Source organism: Coloeus monedula (assembly GCF_965178545.1).
Source record: "Coloeus monedula genome assembly, chromosome: 7".
Classification (NCBI taxonomy): Eukaryota; Metazoa; Chordata; class Aves; order Passeriformes; family Corvidae; genus Coloeus; species Coloeus monedula.
In genome coordinates this window covers 27,291,714-27,315,622 of record NC_138787.1, presented here as the reverse complement: position 1 = coordinate 27,315,622, position 23,909 = coordinate 27,291,714, and the positions used below count along the sequence as shown (strand labels likewise).

At 39.6% G+C, this 23,909-nt stretch overlaps 1 protein-coding gene across 1 annotated transcript in view; it reads left to right on the top strand.

Moving 5' to 3' along the window:
* CNTNAP5 (contactin associated protein family member 5) overlaps positions 1 to 23,909 on the top strand; it is a gene marked incomplete at both ends in the record, with an annotated part of 273,921 nt that overhangs the window by 77,663 nt on the left and 172,349 nt on the right. Inside the window, one exon of the mRNA XM_082285207.1 lies at positions 730 to 923. Within this exon, the coding sequence (XP_082141333.1) occupies positions 730 to 923 (194 nt within the window). The remainder of the gene's footprint in view (positions 1 to 729; positions 924 to 23,909) is intronic.

Below are 23,909 nucleotides of genomic sequence, written 5' to 3'. Positions count from 1 at the left end.
AAGCACGAGACCATAAAATAATACATTCCAGTCTGGAATGATTTGCTTTTTAACCATAAGCTCCCATTTATTGTGGTGAGCAAAGTGGTAAAATGCAAGCAGTGGTTGCAGTTCCGTTTCATTGGGTTGGTGTTACCACAGGCCTGTTCAGCCTTTAAAGGAATTCAGGGGATAGTGCACATTTTTACTTTTAAAGGACAAATGTGAATTACAAGCTCATGTCAGAGACAGCCTACTTTACAGTGAATTATCTGAAATGCTTTTACAAGCTGTAGTTAAACCATTCTTTCAAATACTTAATAGGGCTCAAATAAAGATAACTAACATTTTGCATTTCTTTCAGAACATAGCAAAAAGGAAAATATCAAAGCAAACTGCAAGTTACAAGTCCACATTCCCAGATTTGCAAGGAGGGAATAGATATGATTTTTTTTTTTTTTTTTGTGATTGAGGATGTGCCAACTTCATTGATGTTTGTACAGCTGAAAAAGTATAAATTTCCTTAAGATGTCTTAAATTCAGAATTCTTCTTGAACTTTAGGTTAATGGAGATAACCTCATGCAAGCACACCTCATGTAGTATATTTCCTAATACTGAAATATGAAAAAATAGCCACATGCTCAAGTAGAGCCCCCTGTGATGCCCTGAAATAATTTAATGGTTCTTTATCAAGCATAATTTTTTGGTGCTGTTATTGTCGTCTAAATTCTCTTCATCCAATCTTTCAGGAGCAGGTGGCTGGTCCCCACTGGAGTCCAACGAGCAGCAGTGGCTCCAGGTAGATCTGGGAGACAGAGTGGAGATCGTGGCGGTGGCCACCCAGGGCCGGTACGGGAGCTCGGACTGGGTGACCAGCTATGCGCTGATGTTCAGCGACACCGGCCGCAACTGGAAACAGTACAGGCAGGACGACACCGTCTGGGTAGGTCTGAGCTGGCAGTGCCTTTGGCCCTAGATCTCTCTGCTTCAGGCTCATTTTGGTGTTTGGAGAAACAGCTTTGGTTTTACGTCAGAGGAGTGCTGCAGTGGTGAGAGAGCAGACCTGAGCGACTCCACGGAGTGTTTTGATCTAAATGGGTTATGTCACTGACTGTCTGTGTAATACAAGTTTAGGCCCTCAGGACTACACTGTTTTTCAGACTATGAGGATGATCAGGGCACTTAAAATGACCTGTGTGCTTCTGTGCCTGGTTGGCTTTGATTCAGGCACACCAGGGTAAATGGGGCTTTCTCCAGGAAAGATGAAAATTAATTCTGTGTCCTGTACGTGTTTGGCCAGAACATGAGAGATCATGCTGAGGAAGATGGGTGGTAAATTGCTCCTCAGCTGGAGAAGACTGGAGCTGCAGCATAGGATGTGGGATGATTTAGGAGACACACTAAAAGTGATCAAGGCTTTTTCTGATACTTTAATGCAGACTTGACCATTGCTGCATCACAAGTCCAGTGCGTGGCTGTGCCAGGTGCTGTTGATAGGAGTGCATGGGGCAGCAGTGGCACCACAGGTGTGGATGGAAAAGTTTACAAGTCTTCCTTTTGTACAAAAAGTGGTAACTGTTAGTGAATTGTAGGAAATTGTAGGATTTTGAATTGTAGGAAATTGAAAAATTGTAGGATTCTCTCTATGCTGTGTTCTGTAGTTCTGTGGATCAACAGCCCTGGTAGCATCAAAATATGTAGTGTTAAAAGAAACAGATTCTTCATGAAAATAAAGGGAAACATGTTGAGAGTAACCAAGTAGACTTACGATTTTTCTTTGGTTATTAATTTGTTTAAATGCTGTGTCACAAAAGCAGATTTTGCTTCCAGAACATAATGACTGTGAATGATGAGACTCAGCATGCAGCAGGGAGAGAGGAAAAGGACTGCTTAATTTTTCCCTGAGTGTGTTGTGGCAGTGGAGATGTATGTACAGGGAGGTGAACTTCTGTAGGTCTAAAATCTATGGTATCATCACTTTGGTTTATCATGGTTTGATTTAGGGAAGTCTAATGAAATCCTTCTTCCCTTAGAAAAGCAACTTTGGTCCTAAGATGATCATAAAGTTGTCAAGTGCTTCACCTGTCACTTAAAATGTTATATTAGGCTGTCTTTGCTCCAATATTTTTATTTATTTATTTACTTATTTATTTATTTGAAAGCAGTGGAATTTCATTTTGGACATAATAATGATCATTTAATGTGTCTCTTGACTTCCACCCCTGGGAATCTGAAATCCATACTGAGATATTTTTACAGATTTGGTGTCAGTTAAGTGCTTCTTTGCCTGAAAATATTATGTGGCTTATTAAAATTTTATATTAGGACAAATTAATTTTTTTATTATATGTCACTCTTTTCTTTTGTAAATTTTTCTTCTTAACAGGAAACTTGAAAAGACAACACATAGAATTTACCACAACAAATCTTAATGCCCTAGGGATCCAATTTATGGGTTTCTTATCTGGCACCTAATATTGCACATGAGAATAAGAACAAGCCTAGCAGGCATTTAACAATGAATTAGGATTTATGAGCAACTTGGACTCCCTTGTTTTACTAGAGGGATCAGGCATGAAGTTGATCCAGGGCAGATCCTGACACAAATTTCAAAGATTAAGCCGACCTGGAAGCTTGCTTTCTGGAGAGATAATTTTTGTACATGTTTCTAATGGAAACCATCATAGACTACAGAGGATTATTTTCTATATAACCGAGGAAAAATGAAATAGAATTTGGGTGTGGAAAAGGAAACAAAGGATTTGGATTATTGTCCCCTCACTGTAGTTTCTAGGAGTCACACTGACCAAGTGAGCCAGGAATATAATTCCAGTCCAGAAGAACCATTTGCTCCGTGTTCCCGGAGGGCTTGAATGGTTTGTTAGGATGTATCGCCAAATTTCCTGGTGGAAATATCTGATAATGTAAATCCAAAGTGGGCTCATTTGACATTTCATTAGACACTTTGGTCCACCTAAACTGGCAAGTCTCATTAACACTTAGGAGGTTGTATGTCTACCCATGGAATTAATGAAGATCAAGAATTCCTTCTGTATAATTTTTATTCTAACTAAAGAAAAAGTTGATTCTTTTTTCTTGGCACTTTTGGATTTGCTTCACTGAATTAAATTAGACCTAGAGAACCATTCAGAGCACAAAGAGGAAAGCCAAAGAGGCTTTCAGAAGCATGTATAGAATTGTAATTTCAAATTATGCAGCGTTTCTCTTTTATTGGCAGTTATCCTTTCCTTAAGAGTTTTTTCTAACTAAGAAGAAACATAGAAGTGTGCTGTCCAGCTGAATGTTAAAGGTTTTTTCAGACCCTTGGATGAAATGAGGACAAGCACAACATGGTGCTTGTCCTAAACATCTGGCTCTTGAACAGCTGTAAGGGAAGTTCTGCATTGCACACCCCTAGGAAAGAACCATTGTCCTTGACCTAAGGCAGGGCAGTGTAGTGGACCATTCCACAGGGCTGGGAAAGCAGCCCCCCAGGGTAGCCTCCACTGTCACAATCTGTGGCAGTGTACCCTGTACCAATCTGTCACAAGTGTGGTAGTTCCAGACTTGGGAATGCGTATCTGTGCTGGCTTTGGTTCAGTGATGTTTTTTGCTCAGCAGGAATGAAGACATCCCTCAGTTATCGAGACTGTTTCCTGCACAAACTGAAGCCAGACCTCCATACCAGTTACACCGGTATGAAGGAAATTAACAGCTAAACCCAGCATTATCCCATTCTTTTTTTTTTTGGGATGGGGGGGATGGTCTGTCAAAGAAGGATTTAAGGCAGTAGTTTCCTATATCAGGGTGAGGTGGCAAGCTACCAATCCTTAATTTCTACTCAACCCAAGTCAGATTTGATGTGCATTTTCTCCCAGCCCATGTGCATGACCCAGAGAGAAAGTCATGGTGCATTCCCAGTTGGCAGTACAGCAGTGCTCTCTTGGAGGAGGATGCACTGGCCCAGCCTTTACCCGCTGCATGTCAGGGGCCATCTACCACATTTGGTGGGGACAGCAGGAAGGCAGCAGGGCCTTCAATAATCCCCGAGTAAATCTGCCCAGATGAAACTTTTCTTAATGATACCACGAATGTCTGATGCTCCCTATTGCAAGTGGTGCCTCTGAGGAGTTGTTTCCAGTGGGTTTAGGTTTTGTCCACCCTTATGGCAGAGATGCTCTGCAGTGCATCGGAGACCTGGGCACATAAATTCTTTATGGGGCTGCCAATAAGACAGATGTTTGCACACCAGCATATATGACATATCACCAGTAAAAATCCCTTTCTCTTTATAGAGATTACAAGGCTTATTATCCTCCTCTCCTGGCTTGCATACAGCTTCCATAAACTTCTTTGTTAATGAGGACTGCATAGACAGATCGCGGGGAGAATCAGAAAACCTCTTAAGTTTTCACTCAGCCTGTGTTTATGGTGTTAGTAAATTCTGCAGCTGGAGTTGAAGACAAGACAGATTAGCCATTTAAAACCAATTTTCCAACCCCATTTGTATTTAAATAATCTTGTTACAAAAGGACTCTGTGGTTCAGAGCAAACTAGACTTATAATTATATTTTCAATATGGATAAATCAGCTATGTGTGGACACACTAGCTATTGATTGGGAGACATAAAACATAAATCTTATTGCTTGTAACAAGTAAATGATTTTTCAGTGTTTTTAAGTGTTGAATAATTCAGAATTTGCTTTACCTGCATACACATCACAGCTTGAGTCAGTCCAAATTGTGTATTTTACTGGGAAAAAAGTGTGGGCTGTGATACAATGCTATTTCATTTTAGATAGCAATTTTTATGCTATTTATATTGAAAAATACTTTACAAAGCTGAGAAACGCAATTATGCAGGAAGGCACAAAGGAAAGGGGATGAAATGGGCATAGATGTATGCAACAAAAGGAGAAAAGAGATGTTCTTTATACAAAGTTTTGAAAGGAGAAGGGGAAGTTGTGGAACTGGAGATAAAGGGAGTCTGCTCTGAGAGTGGCAGAGAAGGCTTTTATATTAGAATAATGAATCTGTGCAGAAAGGCAATGAAGAGGGAAAATAGCATAGATAGCAAGGAGATAGCTCACACTCTGTGCAATCCCATGCACATACAGTGCACACTGAGCAGGAGTCTGCTGGTTCATAGTGGTCGCCTGTTATCAGCTGACATGGCTGGTGAACGTTCTGACGCGTCTGCAGTCCACTGCACGTGGAAGGCAGAAGATGTCTCTGGGTGGGAGGGGGGCTGTGAGCCCTAACCCCAAAGCTGCATGACAAGATAGGAAGTTCTTCTCTAGCATTGGACCATGACACCTTGCTCATGCACGGAATGAAGCAGAACTCCTCCCCTCAGAGAAATGCCCCTGTGGCAGTCGTGCTCCTTGCAGGTGCAAGGATGCTGTGCGAGGGCTGGAGAGTTGACAGGAGGCTGAGGATGCATTAGGAATATATAATTTCTAGGCAAGCAGGAAAAGTGTTTAATAGAGGTGATAAAGATCCCTTGCATTCCCTTTCATCGGGAAACTTCTTACTTGCACATGTGAGCTTTTGCTGAACCAGAGGCCTTTCTAATGAGATCTAGAGGAGGGTCACCCTTAATTGGCTTATAAATCTATTGGGGTGCTGTAAACTTTCCCTTTCCACCCTAGCTGGATAATGACTGTGGAACTGTTTTGGTGAGTTAATTATTGTGAACATAGTTAGAATATTAATCTTCTCGTCAGATTTATAATTGTGCTAATTTATTCTAAGGCATCTTTTAGCTCCTAGTTCTAACACCCTCCAACCAAGACCAGAGCAAACTTCTACATGTAGCCATGAGAAGTCCCACATGGTTTGCTCAGGTTAGAGAATGAGTTCCTGCTTGTCTTGTTACAATGCTTCCTGTTATACTAGTATTAAGATATATTTAAACTCCTTTATGCACAGTAATTATTGCCGGCCAAATAGGTGTTAAGTAGTAAGTATCTATGGATTATTTTCTTTTCCATCACCTTTGCTCTAAGAAAAGAAAAAGAAGAAACAAAAAGCCAATTGCTACTTTCAAGTAGGAATGAAGAAAACAATTCAGTCTTGCTGCAGGGAAGCAAGGTTTTCTAGAAGTTTTCATTGCTATGTTATTACAGGTTTTGAAGAGACAACCATTATCCTTTTGTTGTAATTAGGATTGTTCAGATTTAAGACTGCCTGCTTCTGAGATGCTGTTTGGATGTTACTAATTTGCTTCTAATTCTGGTTTCGCTTACTGAACTGGCTGCAAATGTGGCCTCCTGAGTAGATTCTCAGGAAATCTGTCTTTCTTAATATCACCAGGGCAGTTCTTATGTTGGGAGGATAATTCAAAGTGTCAGTATATCTGTTTTTGTTAAGTGCACTCTGTATGGATTTATGTCTGAATAAAATGGATATAGTTAGATTTCAAATTACCCTTTACTGTTGAGATACTGGAGTTAGCCTTAAGCTAACTGAATTTTGTATGAATTCTGTGACCTTACAATGTGATTTTATAGTTGGTTAACTGTAAAATGATATTAAGGTGGAGTCTAGAGAATTTAATGCTGATATTAACATTTTATCCATCAGCAATGTCTTCAGTAATTCTCTGTTCTTGGTGTTTGGCAGCAATTCACTCTGACCCAGAAAAAATTGCAAGAAACATGGTTATTGACAGTTTGTGTTGTTGCTGACCTCCCAGTCTTATGCCTTTGGAAATTGCCTGGAATGCATCTTTTCTGTAACCATTTAGCGCAGGAAGACTGAGAAATGTTCTTTGATTTCTCATTCCTACATCCCAGATCTTCTGTATGATCTTGTCTCTCTGCTGCTCTGTGCTAGGAGCTATGGGGTGTGACTCCATGGTGTTGGCCCTAATGGATTGAGTGGGAAGAGTGGTTGGCATGGGTCTGCTTGGTGATGTCTGCTCCCAAAACATGCGTGTCTTCCAGCCATCTCCAGCAGTTTTGTCTGCCACAGCCAGAAAGCTGTTGTTTTCCCTTCCAGGCATCTACTAAGAGAGAAAATTTTGTTTGTGGCATGCTAGGATGATTAATGTGGAAAATAGGGGACATTTCCTCTTAGATGGTGGATTTTAGCCAACAACTCTTTTATATCAGTAGACCAAGTTTTGTTATTCTTGTTTGCAAATTGTGTTCTATGGCATGTGAGGGCTTAAATAGGTGCCTTTGCAAATTCTGAATAAATATGGAACAAATAGTTATTTAATCCATATGCTTACAGAGCTCAGTGAGTTTCTTTGCAGTTCTTTGGTACATTTTTGGAACAACTGAGTGGCTCTAGCTGTCTGAAAAACCAATTCTTTTGTGGGAAACCAACTGACAAGAGTACACTTATTGTACTGTCGTGTACTGTAAAATAAGACAAGTCTTCCTGCTGCTAAAAAGTGTCACTTCACTTCTACTGATTCACTATTAGATTAGATTAATCCAAGTAAATAAACTGGTTTGAGTTGTAGTGTTTGGGTCTTCAGTAGCTGTTATAAGATTGTACTGATTTTGCTCTGAGCCCTTTCTAAATGTTGGATTAATCCTGTAAGTGAGAAGCTCATGAGTGGAGAAATAGAAACCTATTGCTTGTGGCTAGTGAAAATGGTACATGAGAAAGAGAGGTAGGCAATGGAAAAATCATTGCAAACCCCTCCAGGACTGGCAGAGGGGTGTGATGTTATGTAAACACCAGGTTTAGTGATAAGACATACTTGTAAACTGATTAGACTGAGGAGAAAGGAGACAAATCATGATACTTGAAATGCAGGTGTGGGGAGAGAGAGACAGATGGAGAGGTAGAAAGCTGTAGTCAGTGACCAGAGCTTCAGTATCTAAGATGGAAATAAAGACTGGTTTCATTACATGACAGTCAGCATTATCAGAAACTGAGGATCTCTCATTTCTGGTCATCCTCTTCTTTTCTCCTTGGTTAGCAGATTTGTGTTCCTCTTTGGGTTAATGTACTCAGTGTTTCCTATTGTTAGACACCTCTCAGCTGCAGAGAGGCCCCCACAAACAGGTTCTGAGGTACTTGCTTAAAAAGTGTTGTTTTCACAGAATTTTTCTTCAGCACTAAGACTGGATCTTTGCATAGTGGCAATGCAGGACTGGGGAGATGGAAAAACAGATACATCCGGATGATTTACGGGGAGGACCCTGATTTATTAAAACTTTAATTTTCTTAGGCTATTTGTCAAAGGTCCCGTGTTCTGTAAGTGTCTTTGGTTGTGTGGATATTCTGCTGCATTGCTCCTTTAGGGCCTGACTGGGAGCCTCTTGCTGTCCCTGGGGCCCTTGCCCCTCAGGGATCCCAGAAATGTAAAGATAATGAAATGTTCTTCCTTGAATGAACACAGGCGCCAATGCAGTTTTTGCTTTTTCTTCTTAACTGATGTGTAAGCTAAGGTGACCTTGTTATAGGTTTAAAAAAAAAAAAAAAAAAAAAAAAAAAAAAGGTGTAGTCACACAATTAGAATTGTCAGATAAGTAATATTTTCTTGCTTTTATAAAACTTAGAAATTCTATAGTGACATCATCTTTACAGTGTTGGAAATATGATCTTTGTAGACTTCCTTCCTCCCAAACCCTTAGTGATTTCAGCTAATTTGGATTTATTTTTTCAGAGGACGAAGAGGGGAATTTTTGCCTTGCATAAAGAACTTTAAAATTATTTGTTTTCATTGTCATTGAGAAATGAGATTTTTTTTTTTAATGCCCATGACTGTAGTGGGATATTCCAAGTCAAAATAGTGTTCCTCTAATGCTTAATATAGAAAAAATAGAAATATTGAATATATTTTATTAGATCTTTTCCCTAGTTATAAAAGAAAGAACAATTAGTGAGAATGCTGATATTTTTTAAAAAAATAGTTCAATTATTATTATTCTTATTATGAAAGACCTCTTTTAATACATTTTTTTTCCAGATGGGTAGTGCATATCTTACATTCTTTCTGGCTTCCAAATTTTAGTGCATGAGAACTTTCAAAACAGTTATATAATCATTAATCTTGAAGGTTATTTTACCAATTGTACTTTTGATTCTCAAAACTGTTTCTCAGGGAATGTGGAAGGATGGAAGTCCTTAGCAGATCAATAAGTAAGAACAAAATTCTTCTGTGGAATAAATAAGCCTGTCCATGTTTCTTTGAAATTTAACTTAAATGAAATTTTTTGATGTGTGTCTGACACTTTTGGGGAGCTGCCTACACCTGTTCTACAGGAGTTAGTTAACATTTGTGAGTTAGGAATCAAACATGAAAATAAACTGTTAGCAAACCAAAGTAGGGAGTAAACAGCAGTACTTGAAGAACTTCTATCCTCCAGGGAATAAATACTCTTATACTGAGTTGAGGGTACAAATGCAATTCTGGAAACATGATGAAAGGTTCCATATATAGACACTTTTATAGCTTGAAGGAAAGATGAGATTTGATTCAAATAAGAACTGGTCAACTGTTGTGCTCAGAGAACACTAAATGTGAGTCACATTTTTATTTTAAATATGCAGATTCTCATATGAGTGATAAGAATAGGCAGATCTTCTCTGAAGAAGAGTTTGGCTGTCTTGAGCTGAGGTTTGCTAGACTTCACAGAATTTGTATGGAAAGATATTGCCTTAAAGTATTTCAAGTTTAGGTTCAGCTCACAAAAATAATTATTTCATTTACAATAACTTCCATTTGGAAATTAGACCTACCAGTTTAAAATCCATGTCATGGTTGCCTCAGGAGAGTCTTTGTCTTGATAGAAAATCAAGAAAGCATCCAAACTTGTCCTAGTTAATTTAGGAAAGCTGATCCAAAAGAACTTTACATCTTTCCCTTGGGAACTGTTTTAAAGACTAAAGCAATTCTGGCAATGAGTAGCAATTCTGTTCAATCTCCTTCCATAAATCCCTGTGAATCCAAGAGGTGCAGGCCCTTTTGGCACTGGCATGATAGCCAATTTTGGCTGATGCTTTCAAATCTTTTCTCTGGGTGCTTTGGGGGAAAACTGAGATTCTTAAGATTGCAGGGCAGTTTACTTGTAGTATCAAAAGAAAACTGCAGTCTGTGTTCTGGATACAGGTTTTCTATTTCTGTTATAAGTTTGCTGACACAGGGGGACTTTCTAAACATCTAAAGTGTGTTTTACCTCCTCTGTGTCAGACCTGAACCTCTGTTTTCCTCTGGGTGTAGATGCTCGTGCTGCACTACAGGGCTGGTCCACAGTTACTCATCTCTCCTTGCCGAGTCCTTCAGACCAAGAGTGTTTGTATGCCAGTCAGAATATGTGTGTGCCTGGTGGAAAAAATCTTAATGTTAGCAGTGTACATTAATGGCAATACTTGCAAATTCCATATGCTCAGCAGATGCTTTCTCATTTGGACTTCAGTTAAAAAAAGTTAAATAGGATAAGGAAAGGAAAAATACTGAAAACATGTCTCCTGAGAAGCCTTCTGTGATCTATTACTCAGTAAATTAATAGAGATAGATTTTAGTCAGGAGAGCAGATACCGAGAATCATCCTCTTGAAGGATACCTTACAGATGCTGCCTTCTTGCATCACACAGTACTTCAGGGAAAAGACTTTGTCTCCAAGGAAGAGGGCACACGTCAGTATTGTTCCCATGAAGCAGTCTCTGGAAAAACCTATCTTTAGAAATTTAACAAAGATTTCCACGTCATGGCTTCTACACTGTTTGCAATGGAATCATTGTTCAAGCATCTGTCACTTTGTTCATTATGTGTCTTTACAATGGGTAGTTTTCCTTGCTTTTGTGTTCCAGATGTATGTAGTCAGGCTTTTATGGGCATCCAATATGTGATCCTTTATAAGCTCTCTCTAATATCTTTACACTTTCTAACTTCTGCTTATTTCTTGTTACAAATTCACAAGCACACTACCAAATCCATGAATGATTTATGCTGAAGAAGGTTTGAGGCTAGTGCACTGAAATGTGCAGCCCTTTCTTGGTTTTCTTTCCTCTGAAAGGGAGATCAAAACTCTTGGTTTTAGTGTTGAGAACAGTTTTGTAATGTCTAAGCAGAGTTAGATCCCAGAGTTAGAACCCAAGTTTCTTATTACATCAGCGCAGACAGCTGAAGTGTGCAGCTGATTTCTGTAGAGAGCACTTAGTATTAACAAATTACACCCAACAAACCATAACAAAGTTCAGTCAGCCAAAGCCCATGCTGTCCCTCTAGAAGGATTTAAAAAATCCCAAGTAGTTGTGATTTGTATCACAGTCAAGTAATTCATGATTGACACATTTACAGGTAGCAACTCCTTGGCAGCGAATCTCAAATATGGGCACTATAGCAAGGAGAAAACATTCTGATGTGCTCTGCTTTCTGCAGAACCCGTGGGACTCATGAAAATATGCACAAAGAAAGGGAAAGATAGTCACCCTTTAAGAAACTGACTCTTTGGAAGCTGATGGCCACGGCAGTCATGTCTAGTAGCTTCTGGATGTGTTGGCTGAATTTCCTCTTAGGAGAAGGGGAGTTTTGAGTACTGCAGGAATTAAAAAGGCATCTTCATGCCATATCTCTTACTACTGTTTCCCCTCTTTTTTCTTTTTTTCTTCTCTCATTTTACCTTTTCCCTTAACTACTCTTCTCTCCCACTAGACTGGGCCACAATAGACTGCTTTTGTTTTGGTTGCTTCTCCAACTGGAGTGGTATATATTATAGTGAGCAGGATAGCAGAGATTAACCTAGATAGCTTTTATTTATAGAATTCAGAGGTATGTTTAATTTCTCAGTGGAAATTATCAAGTGGAGAAGGATATATAGACAGTTATAGAGGTTTTGGAATTTCTTAATACCTCCTTTTTAGCAGGACACTTCCTGTTACCTCTACTTAAAGGAAATAGTAACTGACTTTGAACAGTGCTTTCTAAAATCTGTGAGGTTATTCAGGTACAAGTAACTACTCATCTGAATGAAGATTTTAGCCCATGATCTGGCAAACACATGGACACTTAACTCATGCATTTACATTTGCAGAATGAGCCATGAAGCATAGCGGTTCAGAAATGAGGAAATCTGAAATGTTGATTCCACATAACTCTAATAAAACTTCCAGTGGTGTCAGGATTTCATTCCACACCTGCAATTAGGTGCTCAACATAAGATATCGTAGAGTAGGGGCTTTGCAATTACATACTTGCTGAACTTGAAAGTTACTTAGTTTTCTTACTTGCTCTGAAGCTTGTCTTTTTTCCTCTTTTTTTTTCTCCCTTTTCCTTGGAAAACTGTTTATCTGCCAATTTGTTCATCTTGAGGGGCTTTCTTCTTGCCTACATTTTGTGGATGGCCAGAGTCATTAGAAGCAAATGCATATCTGCAGTCTGACTTATAAACAAAATGCAGCAGCAGCAGCTGCACATTGCCATGAATTAAGGCCTTGACTTCACACTATCCTTCATCTAACTTTGCTTCTTCTTTTCCCTCTGCTGAGCTGGAGGTCAGCATTTAGTGCTTAGCCTTAATATTTGAAGGCTTATAATGGTATCGATGTTTATGGACACTGGTTTATGTCCATGGACATTATTTGGTTATAGTCTTGTAAAATATGTGTGCTATTCCAGCCTGAGAAATATGTGCATGTGGTTATGCATACATCACTATAAAGGTTAACAGAAATGGTGATCTGCAAGGAATGTTCTTATGAAATTAAAGACTCACAGATATTTAAGGCAGGTTTGAAGAGTTATTGGCAAACATGCAGAGCAGTTGTGTGTGTGTGTAAAAATAAATTAAAATCACAGGACAGTGGAGAAGCAAATCTGAGATACAGAGGGAAGGCAGAGTTTTAGGTGGCATTCATCCAGCCATATCTGCAAGAATGCAACAATGATGGTTTATAATTAACTGTGACAAAAATAACAATGATTCTGCTGCCACGTTTTTACCATAGCCTTGGGAGTATAAGTAATTATGCAGTGATCAGTTGATTCTACATATTCACAAATTTAGCTATTTGTCATAATTGGTTTAGTCCCTTGGAATTAGTCCAGACTTTTACTTCATACAGTTGGTTGTAAAAGGGAAGTGGGAGGAAGCAAATTTCCTTTAGCTTCATACACCGAATCAAGTCAGATCTACACTAACAGAATCCTTATTATTGATTGCAGTGGTTGTTAATTCTTCCAGGTTTAAAAAAAGCAACAAATAAAAAAACAACAAAAAAATAAACCCTCACACAGAAGCCATCTATGTCTCCTCCTTGGAGATGCTCTCAGTGGGTATCAAAAATAAACTGATTCACACTTCAAAACACACCTTTTATGCATTTTATCTGCATTTCATCTGCTGGATGTTCAGTGGTCAGATCAGTTTGAATTAGGGGGATCCGAGTTTTGTTTGCTTTCATGCCTACTAAAGCCTTTCCCTGTTTGTCTCCCTCCTAATATTGTCATTCAAGGAAATAATCTGATTCCATGGCCTCCAAAGCCCTTGTTAAGCCCTTCATAAGATGAAGCCATTTTATTCTAGACTGTGGTTTTGATAGTTCTGGAGCCAGAAAATACTTTGTCCCAAGCCCTCTACACTCCACAAAACAGACCCTACCAAAACTAAAAATGACATTGGCTTTGAGGTAAAAAGAAAGAGGCATGCTAAAGAGTAACTGGAGGATGTCCAGGTACACAGCCAAATTCCTGGATATTACCACAGAATTCCTTGTTAAGTGGAACATCAGTTTTTATGCTGTTTGTCTGTAACATTACAAAGTAACTAGAATCCTCTTGCTGCCTTCTAGGGACCCTTATGCATTCAGGCACAAAACCTAATACAGCATCAAATGGTCCCAGAGGGTTTATTTGTCTGGGCAGCAGCAGGCAGAGTGATAAACAAAATGTCACAGATGAAGGAGCAGTGCAGGCAGTCCTACATGTCTAGCAGCCACAGACAGTGAGCCGTGGCCTGTCTGTTACCAATTCGTGTTAAATCACGCAATTAGTCGTCTTTCTTTATCACATGTTAATCACTACCTTTCTGGCCCAATTATACCTGCTAGCATTCAAGCACGTGGTTATATAAATGGCTTCACTGTAATTGAGATTTGGCAAATAGACTGAACTTCTTCCACGTTCTTAATAGCTGGTTACAAGCTGAAATTGCAGCATGTGTATTGCCCAAATCACAGTTTTTCATCTGTGTGCAGCCATATACTTCCTGCTACCTTGGGTCATTCTTCTAGGCCGTGGTATGCCTTGGACCTCCTTTGGGGGTGAAAGCACACTGATCAACACCAAATGCTTCATTTCCTGAGGTTTTCCCATGAGAAGGTGAATGTCGGTGGCCCAGAGACACATTCAGGTTCCCTGTGGTTTTCTGATCTTCTGGCCCAGTGAGCCAGAATGAAATTACTCTTCTCTTAGTGGCAAACAATGAAAGAAATGATGGCTCCATGGTGAGGCTTCCTTCAGATGCAATGCAGACCCTCACTTCCAAATGAGCACAGGTGTTTCATTCCCAAGGTGTCTTTTTCTTGTTCTCTTTTATTCTTTTCTAGACACTTCCATTTATAATGACATCAAGGGCACTGCTAGCATTGGAGACCACTGCCTGTTTAGCAGGTCCACCTCCAAGGAGGTACATTAGCAGAAGCAGCAGCAAAATATCTGACTGGTATCCAGAGAAACAGGGCTGCAGGAAATTGGGGAACCTTTGTGTCCGATGGTCAGAGTCCAATCTTCTGCGTCAACCAGATGTTTTCCTGAGAGGTTTAGAATCACAGCTTTAAATTTCAAAGGCTTAAATCTGCTCAAATCCTTTTGTGAGTCTTTAGATGAATGTAGTTTTATGGTTACATAAATTTTTGGGCACTGGTAGAAGGGACTGTGTTCCACTGCAAAGAAACTGAAATAAAATGGCAGTAGACTTAGGCAGATCAATATCACTCTTCTGTGCAATTTTTAAAAACCAAAGTTGCAGCAGAAAAGCCAGTTATTGCAGTGCTACTTAATTCATTTAGCAATAGAGTGCATTGATTGATATTGTCATAAATAACAAGTCACTTCATCTGTGCCCCCTCACTGCCCTATCATATTACACGTACAGGCTAAGATGAAAAAACAGCTGCAGCCCTTCTGAGCCTCAGGCTAACAAGCCTTATTGATTGCACTTGTCGTGAGTAATCTAAAGCTAAAAGATAGCAGCCCATAGGATTTGTATCTAAGCATCATAGGCCAGGTTTGAACCCACACCATTTTCTAGGTGGGTAGTGCCTGTGGAAGCTATGCTGATTTCTAGGCAGCTGACATGTTTTACTGGAAACAAGTGCAAACAGAAGAGTCATGTTCTGAGCAATGATTGGCAAAATCAATCCTAATTAGGCTGCAGATATTCAAGGCCACTTCTAAACCTGAGCCTTTTCTTGATCTCCTTTAATTATGTATTCAGATCAAAATGACACCCTGAGCTATTATCCTGCTTGTTAAACCCTCTGTCAGTTGTTGTCTGAGCAAATGCATCTACGTTTCTCTAAGTGGCATAAATGGTTGCCTCTGTCAGTCTCTACACACTGAGGGAGCTGCAGCTGTGTCCTTCAACGTCTTGGGTTCCAGAGCTCATTCCAAAACTTTGGAGTTACTTTGTGCAAGTTGACTTGGCACCCAGACCAACCTGAACTGTCACTTGGCCTTTTCCTCTGTGGGGCTTCAGAGGTACCTCCTTTGTGGGTGTTAAATCAGAACATTTTAGAAGTGTAAGGGAACAAAAGGCATTTCTTTTGTTTGCTTGTTGGTTTTTATCCCAAATATGAGCTGTCACTCCTTGCCTTGCACTTCCCAGAAAAAAGAAGAGAAGAACATGTTAGGTATGAGAACTTAGTGGCTGGAATTTACTCATTAGCAGGGCTGACACTCAGGGGCAAGAGAGGAGCAAAGGCTGCTTAATCAGTGTGCATTTGGGGGCTAACTCAGTGTTGTAGACATGACCTTTTCTTTAAAAATCTGCTGCAGACACAGATTTCTTGGGCTGTGGTGGCATGCTGAGGTGTGAGATGGTCAGTGGCACTGGGCAAAACACCTGAGCTAGCAAAAAATTACCTCAACTTGCATATGGGTGAAATAGCAGGTAGAACAGGAAGGTAATAATAAATCTATTAAAACCATTTTTATAAAATATTGATTTTTTTTTTTTTAAAGAGGGATGAGCAGAATACTTTGAGGCAAGGTACTGTACTCCTGCGGTTGCTCATTCAGTAAGAAGCTAAACTATATATGACAAAGAAAGCTAGAAAATTTGCAAGTGTTAAATTAGGTGCTGTTGTGGGGCACAGTGAAGGTTATGCCGATGAAGGTGTTTGCTTTACATGGAGATCAGCACATTTCAGTGTTTATTTAGATCAGTGAGTCATCTTCCCTGCTTACAGAGACTGGTAGAGTTCCTTCTATAGAATCCCTCCCTCTTTCTTTTACCTTTTTTTTCTAATTTATTTTTTTTAAGTGTAGTTTTGCTGCTTATATTATTTAGTCTTTCTAGCAGCTTTGCTGGATGTAATTTCCTTACATACTATTTGTTTTAGTGTTTTTATTAACTTTTATAGCACAGGTTTTGTTGCCACTTAGCTACTAAACATTAATGTAGTGCATACAAAAAATACAGGTCACTACTTACTCTGAGAAGTAGCAAAGGGAATACCTTGGTACCATTCCTGGAAAAAACACCATGAACTCAAGATTTCAGGAATAAAAACCAAGGAAAAAAAAAGTCGGTTTCTTCGAGCTTAATTCTCTAAAAGTCATTGTATAATTTTGCTAGAGAACATAATCACAGAGCTAGAGAGGAGTTCTTTCATTCTCCTTTGACTTTAGGATACAGCTGAAAGTTCTGGTCCACTACTGTTCTCCAAACGAAAGCCGTAAGTACGGCTTTGATTTGTGTCTGTTATAGGTGACCTTGGACTTCATTCTTTGATCCCAAGGGTTGTTTCCAGGGTTCATTAGTCCTTGTGTGCTGCAATTTTCTGGTAATGTTGGAGGCAGCTCTGGACCTGCTACACAGTGGGCAAAACTTTAAAGGCCTCTGAAAGTACATACTGAATAATGCTATTCATGTTCTAATACGCCGTAGGTTAGTCGGAATTTGCTTTCTTCAGCTTGGGGTTTAGTTGCTCCAGTATCAGTTGGAACACCTGGTGACTTTGTCACTATTATGAACTAGCACCAGTGGTGTCCAATTTTTTAAGCTGTTCTCATTATGGAAACCATTTGTACTGGAGTGAAACATCCTCTGAATTCCCTTCAGCAAGGTACTGACAAGTGTTCTCGTTGAGCAACACATCCAATGCAGGGATCTCGGTGAGTAGCTGTAGTGGGAGCTGCAGGTGGAGCTGACCTCAGGCTTTCCTGCCTCAGAGTGTGAGGGCATAAAAGCCCAGAGGTTCCTTTGTTCAGAGTCTGTCCTCGGAGGCACCAGCTCGAGCTGTTCTTTTGTTATTCAGTTATGGCATCCAGATTAAATTATTTTAAGAGCCATTAGGGAAACCTGGTCTGACTGCGAGTGTTGGGTGTGCAGCTGCGAATGTGCCATGGTCCCAGCTCAGGTGGTGAGAGTGTGACTGCCAGAGTGGCTCTTGGGCAGATGGACAGGAAAAGGTAATTCCTTAACATCCTGGCCAAGGAGGTAGGATGTGCAGGCAGGAGGGCATTGTACACTGGGCAGTGCAGTGTTGGCTGGTAGGAATACACGTCCCCGAAGGATCCTGTTGTGTGCACGGATACTGACAAGATCTTTAAAAGTTTGTTGTAACTTGGTGTTAAGTTTTACTTTATTCAAGTTTTGGAACTGAGAAAAAAGTTTTATTTAGCTTTTTTAATAGATAATATAGTTGTTCAGTGAGATTTATGATTTTTGGGCTGCAAGCATTGTAGGTAAGGCTTTTTGTCTTTTTTTTTAAAATTTAAAATTAAGGGGAGAAGAAAAAGATTTGTTGGGCTGGCAAAATACTAGGGCTACGTAATTGAGAGGATCTGAAGTTACATGCTGCCACTTAAATTCATTATTATATTGATGAATATACTTTATCAATTTTCAACATGCAGTCCTGCAGTGCTCTTAATAAATTATGAATCCAGAATTACAAATAATTCTTTATTACTCACTTTAGAAAATAAACATGGCAAGTTTTACCAGTAATATAAAAATCTTTCTGTCTTCATATCTTTTATTTGTGAGCCTTTTTTATTTTTTTTTTTGGCATGTTTTTTCTTTCTATTCTTTTTCGCCAAAATCATGACCTTCAACTTTCCCGCATCACTGCTGGCTAATTCACCAAGTTTCAAATTAATATTCTTCTGTGTAAGTGATCACTGCAGCATGACTTCACAAAGTTTGCTTGAATTTTAGCCTGGATTCATGTAAGTCTAGATTTATAATGTATTCTTGCCAGGTGTCCAAGAGGGATGTTTCCTCTTCCTGAGGCTATCAGATACCCTCAAAATTAATATTCATATTAGCTGTAATTTTTTTTCTTAGTTTTCATGATCCAAGTGGCCTGGAAGCATTAAGAGATATGTAATGATGCTCACGATCAGGGCTGGATCTGACCTTTCAGTATCCATGACAAAACAGAGGGTAAATAAATCCCTTCAGAAAGAACTTGACATTAATTCCACCTTATCTGCCCAAACCTGTCAAAGGTTACTACTCATCTGGGCTATTAAAATGCTAGTGTTTGCAGACTTTGAGAAAATTGCTGTCTCTTGGCAGAACAAGAGCCAGCAAGCCAGAACAACAATCAGAAAGTACAAGTTTTTTCACTCCCCTTTAGAAACTTGTTTCTAAGGTCTTTCCTACCAGCTTTCTCCAGATAACATTTATGAAAGTCATGTTTTGCAGAGATAACTTGGTGGTACACCAAATCTTTGTTCGAGATAGTTAGCTACTCTATCTTTGATGTGCACTTCACAGCGTATCATTATTTTTTTTGAAAGTATGGTGTTGCATTTTCAGGAATACTGGCCTTCCATCCAATTATTTGCAGTAACACAAATACTTCTGTTTTAAACTGATGTGTAAGAGTTGTTACTGTAAAGCTCAGTACACTGTTACTGTCACTACCCAGTAACGGAGGAACAGGAAGCAAACTTGGAGAAACTGGAGCACAAAGAGAAAAAAGACTTATGTGAAGACTTACAGAAAGCTGAAGTCAAATACAGAAACACAATTGAATGTTTTTATGTGGAATAATTTGCTCATTGTGTACCACTCCATGTCTAATCACAGTTTGGCTGGATGAATGCACAAAGCCTAATTCTCTTTTCTCTTGGCTTTTTGTTAAGGGAATGGAGGGAAACTCCCATTAGTGTTCTAAAAAATAGGTTAGGCCTTCATGATGAAACTGATGTATTTGATTCTTTCTTAAGAGGGATGTGGACCAGGATTTCCCAAGGTTTTTCAGCCACCCTAAATGCAGGACTTTGGAGAAATGGTAAAGTGCACATTTACCCGTGCACCCTGACCTTTCCTAGCCCAAATATCAGCATGAGCCACATCATCTTCCTCCCTGACACCTTCTGTGGCATGCTTGTTGCCTCTGGAAATCTGGATGCATTGGCCTGGAGGGGTACAGGCACTTCAGAAAGGAGTGGGCACAAATGGAGGGCCAGGGCAGTGGGGCTGCCTCAAAGGCTCATTTGTTCTGCAGTCCAAGCAGAGCATCTGTATTTGCATTTTCAGACTCCAGTGGGGATTTCTGTGAGAATTGTCTATTAGCAGTCATGACTGGTAACTTTAAAGATGCCCTTTCCTTATTGCAGGCTGATGTGTGTGTGGCAAACTATAAAGTCATGCATAACATTTACGATGGTGAAATACACCGCTGGCATACTACAAGATTTTGATTTCCTCCAGAAACCAGCTCTTGTCTCACATCAGCATTTTATGTAAATAGGATGATCTGGTTTTTTCCCACAGACAGTAAAAGTAAGAATGCAGTTAATGTCCTTGACAAAATATATTAGAAAAGAATTCCACAAATGTATTATTTTTTTGCCTAAGGAGAGCAGTTAGAGATAGCAGAACAGGAAGGCATTTCAAGAAAATAGTCCCATGAACACCGAGTTTTCTTCCTCTTACTACCTTAAATTAATGCTACACGGGACAAACTGTAATGCTGAGCTCATATTCCTGAGCTATATGTGTAATTCAAACACGTAAAAGTGCTGAGCAAAATCAGTGATAGCCTTTGATATCCTTCTAAGCACAGCCTGGTGTGTGCCTCCTTTATGCTTTCCCTTCTGGTAGTAGCTACTCCTGAGGAATGTGCAACTTTGGTGTTCTCTCACTCTGACAAAACTCTCCACTCAGCAGATACTTTTTTTTTTTTTTTCCATTATGAAGCAATTGAAGGTTTGCATTGCTTGGGATATGAACATAAAATTTCCATCCATATTTAATCAGCCTAGAGGAATGTCCTTGACCAGGGCTGGGCTGTTTTCTTCAGATCAGGTGTAGACTGGCGTTTCCTCAGTACAGGTGCCAGTGGCAATGTCTCTGGTGTTGTCACCACACTGCATTAAGCAGTTTTGTGGTTTGATTATTATGCTACACCTTCTCTGTTTTCAGCTCCTGTTCTCTCTTTGTCTGGAACTCAGGTTAAAAAGGAGAGAGTTTATGCCATTTGGAAAAAGGCGCAGGCAACTCAGGAGGACTACAAAGATGTTGTGAGATCATGCAGGGAGAAAATTAGAGGGGCCAAATCCCAGATCCCAAATCCCCAGAATGTACTGTTAATTTTGTTATTTGCACAGTAGGGAACACTCAGCTGTGCATATCAAACTCACAAATCTATTAATAATTGCATTCATGTACACAACTATATACAAATATAAATAGCAAGGCTAGAAAGCCAAGCAGAAAGTTAGGAAGTTAGGAAATAGTTGAACTAGTTGCCTGGGCAACAGTAGTCTGGTTAAGTATTTGCATTTTGATCTAGGACTGCAGGGGCCATATTGATTTGGTTTTTTTTCCCCTGCACAGGGATGCCTAGAGGGGAAAAAAATGGCTACAATTTTACTAACTCTCATATTAAGTGTGAGATAATTATAATAAGGGGCTCTTGCAGAACTCCTGTAATAACCTTTATCTTTATTGCATAGATGGAAGGAAAGGTCAAGATCTGTTCAACTAGTATCTTTGTGTGACAGACTTAGTGTTAGCTCCGTGCTTTATATACATAATATGTCCTCAGAGACTGCAAGGAAAGCAAACAGACCTCATCAATTTCTCTAATGATTCCTCTGAAAGATACTTTTTTTTTTATCTTGGTTTGTATTTTTAGCTCACTTTAACAACACCTCTATTACCAGGCTGTCAGAGACCTCGTACATAGAATTTATGTTGGCTTTCATAAAGAAAAATTAGATGCTATCTCAAGGACAGTCTCTACTTTTAATGTCATTAAAGCTAAATGAGTTATTGTTGATATTCACTGAGGAACAGCAAATAGAATTAGATGGAGAAAAATCTTACTGATAAGATGATGTGCTGGCTGAAACTGTCCACTGCAGAGAAGAAGTAATTTATAAGCATTGCTTTCTTGAATATATACATAACCTGTACTTTATGCTGTGTGGTTGGTTCTGTTAATTCCAGGGGAGGGATGGAGGCTGTGGAGAAGGGGTGTGGATATTAGTTATAATACTCTGTATTTCTGAGCAGCTCTGAGGGTGTGGCTGGGCAGTTCAGCCCCAGGCATCCTCAGCCCCCCCAGATGCTAAGGAAGAACACCTGGTCTGGGCCCGCTGGCTGCTGGAGAAAAGCAGAGCTCATGGAAAGAGGGAAAGATTTTAAGCACGTTACTAAAAGGTGGTGTTCATCAGCACAACACTGAGTGATACCTCTGCATTGAGGTCTGCTGTGTTCCACAGGATGGCTCAGGCTGGAAGGGACCACAGTGGGTCATCTGGTCCAACCTCCCTGCTCAAGCGGGGCCATCCCAGAGTACATGGGACAGGATTGTGTCCAGACAGTTCCTGAGTATATCCAGTGAGGAAGCCTCCACACCCTCTCTGGGAAGCCTGTTCCAGTGCATGGTCACTGCACAATAGAGAAATTCTTCCTCATTTTCAGGTGGAAGTTCCTCTGCATCAGTTTCTGCCCAGGAAGTTCCACCTGATTGATTCTCAGGGTACAAGTGGTTGTGACTGAATGCTTTTCAAGTTTAGTATGGAAAGCTTCCCTCTCTATTAGGATAAAGAAGCAAAGGTAGACCAGTGGTATTTCACACACTGGAAGATGCCTGCATCTGCATACTTTGCGCTTAACACTACAGTGTTTGCTTTGAATTCCTTCTGTAAAAGAATGAGGAAAGAAGCAAAACGGGGTTGAAGATTTCCCTGTTTTTACTCAGCTTGCCCGGGCTCATAGGGAAAAGCAGAGAGCTCTGTAGATGATAGAGAACTTTGTAAAAGGCTGTTTTCTATGGTAATCCCACCTGTCTATAGATCTGTGGGACAGATGTCATCAACTTTGTTTCTTGTGCAACTGAGAGCTCTTTAGCTGATAAGTCCAAAGCTGGAGTGAAATGAATATGGAGATCCCACAGCATATTCTATGGGCTCAAAGTGTCTGTGGGAAAAAAATGAGGTATTGAATTTCCTGGTAGGAAAGAAAGTGCTACATATTTCATTTCATGTCTGTGGTATAAAGACTGAGAAATTCTTTTAAGAAAGATCAAAAGCAGATGCATTTATATGTAACATCTTAATGTATAACTGTTTTGTTTGGGTATTGCAGAGAGCTATTGCAAATGAAAAAGAAATGTTAAAAGAACATTATTAAGCTATGAAGTTAAAAACCTGAAAGATAGAAAATGTTATTGCAAACTTAATTAGACCCCCTAATGTGTGTGCAGTGGGAAGGGCTTTAATTACCTGATCACAAACTATTTTTTGCACAGCATCCTCCATTCCTTTCAGCATAGAAACTGGATAGTCTTTAATTAATGAGCAGCTATTCAATATTTTTTCTCCTCAATATGCCATCTAAGTTTTACTCACTGCATGTTCTTCAAACCAGCTCTAGACCTATAATTATTCATTTCTTGATGGGAAATTCTTGTGAAGTATACTTCAGAAGAAAATTTATTTTACAAATATTTGTTATTTTCATACCATCCAAAAGAGATTATGGGTTACAATGACTTTTTTTGAAAGCTAATTGTGTCGCAAGGAAAAATCATAAATTAATTTGGAGTCTTAAAGCAAATAAAACTGTATTTCAGAAGTTTATATGCATTTGAAGAAAAAAATCAATTTACTTAAGCTGCATATACTACCTGCTGAAAAAAAAAAAAAATCAGATCCCAGCATTTTAAATAGGTTTTTATCCTCCCCCCAGCATAGGCTGAAAACAAGACTTTGACCTGTTAAAAGACAAAAACCAGCAAGAGCAAGAACGTGCCTTGTGCCAGAGAGAGCTGTTGCCTCCCTTGCTGTGTCATTAAGGCACTGAGCCACTCTGAGCTGGTAGAAAGCCACATTTAAAATTGTTGCTGTGAATCAGAGAGACCAACCCTGGTGATAGTGAGAGGTAGCAGCTGGAATAAAATACCTCCTCTATTCCCAGGAATGGATGCTTGCTCTGCATTTAAAAATCACTGGGTGGTGTACAGGTGTGGTCCTGGCAGCTGGGGCCTGAATCTTTTGCTGATGAGCAGAGTCATGCTTGCTTCCTCTTTTGGCATATTCATCTGTGAGGTTTTCCTCATACCCTTTCCACAAGGTGGCCTCATCCAAATATTTTAAGGCAAAGTTGTGTAAGTCGTTGCCTGAGAGGCAGGAGTGACCCATCACTGAGACCACTCTCTCACTTCCAGATGAATCTCTTGATAAGAGGATTAGTGTTTCTAAGCAAGTGGATAGAGGCACCAGCACTAAATGAAGTGAGCCAGAGCTTTATCCCTTAAGGTACAGTTCAAAAC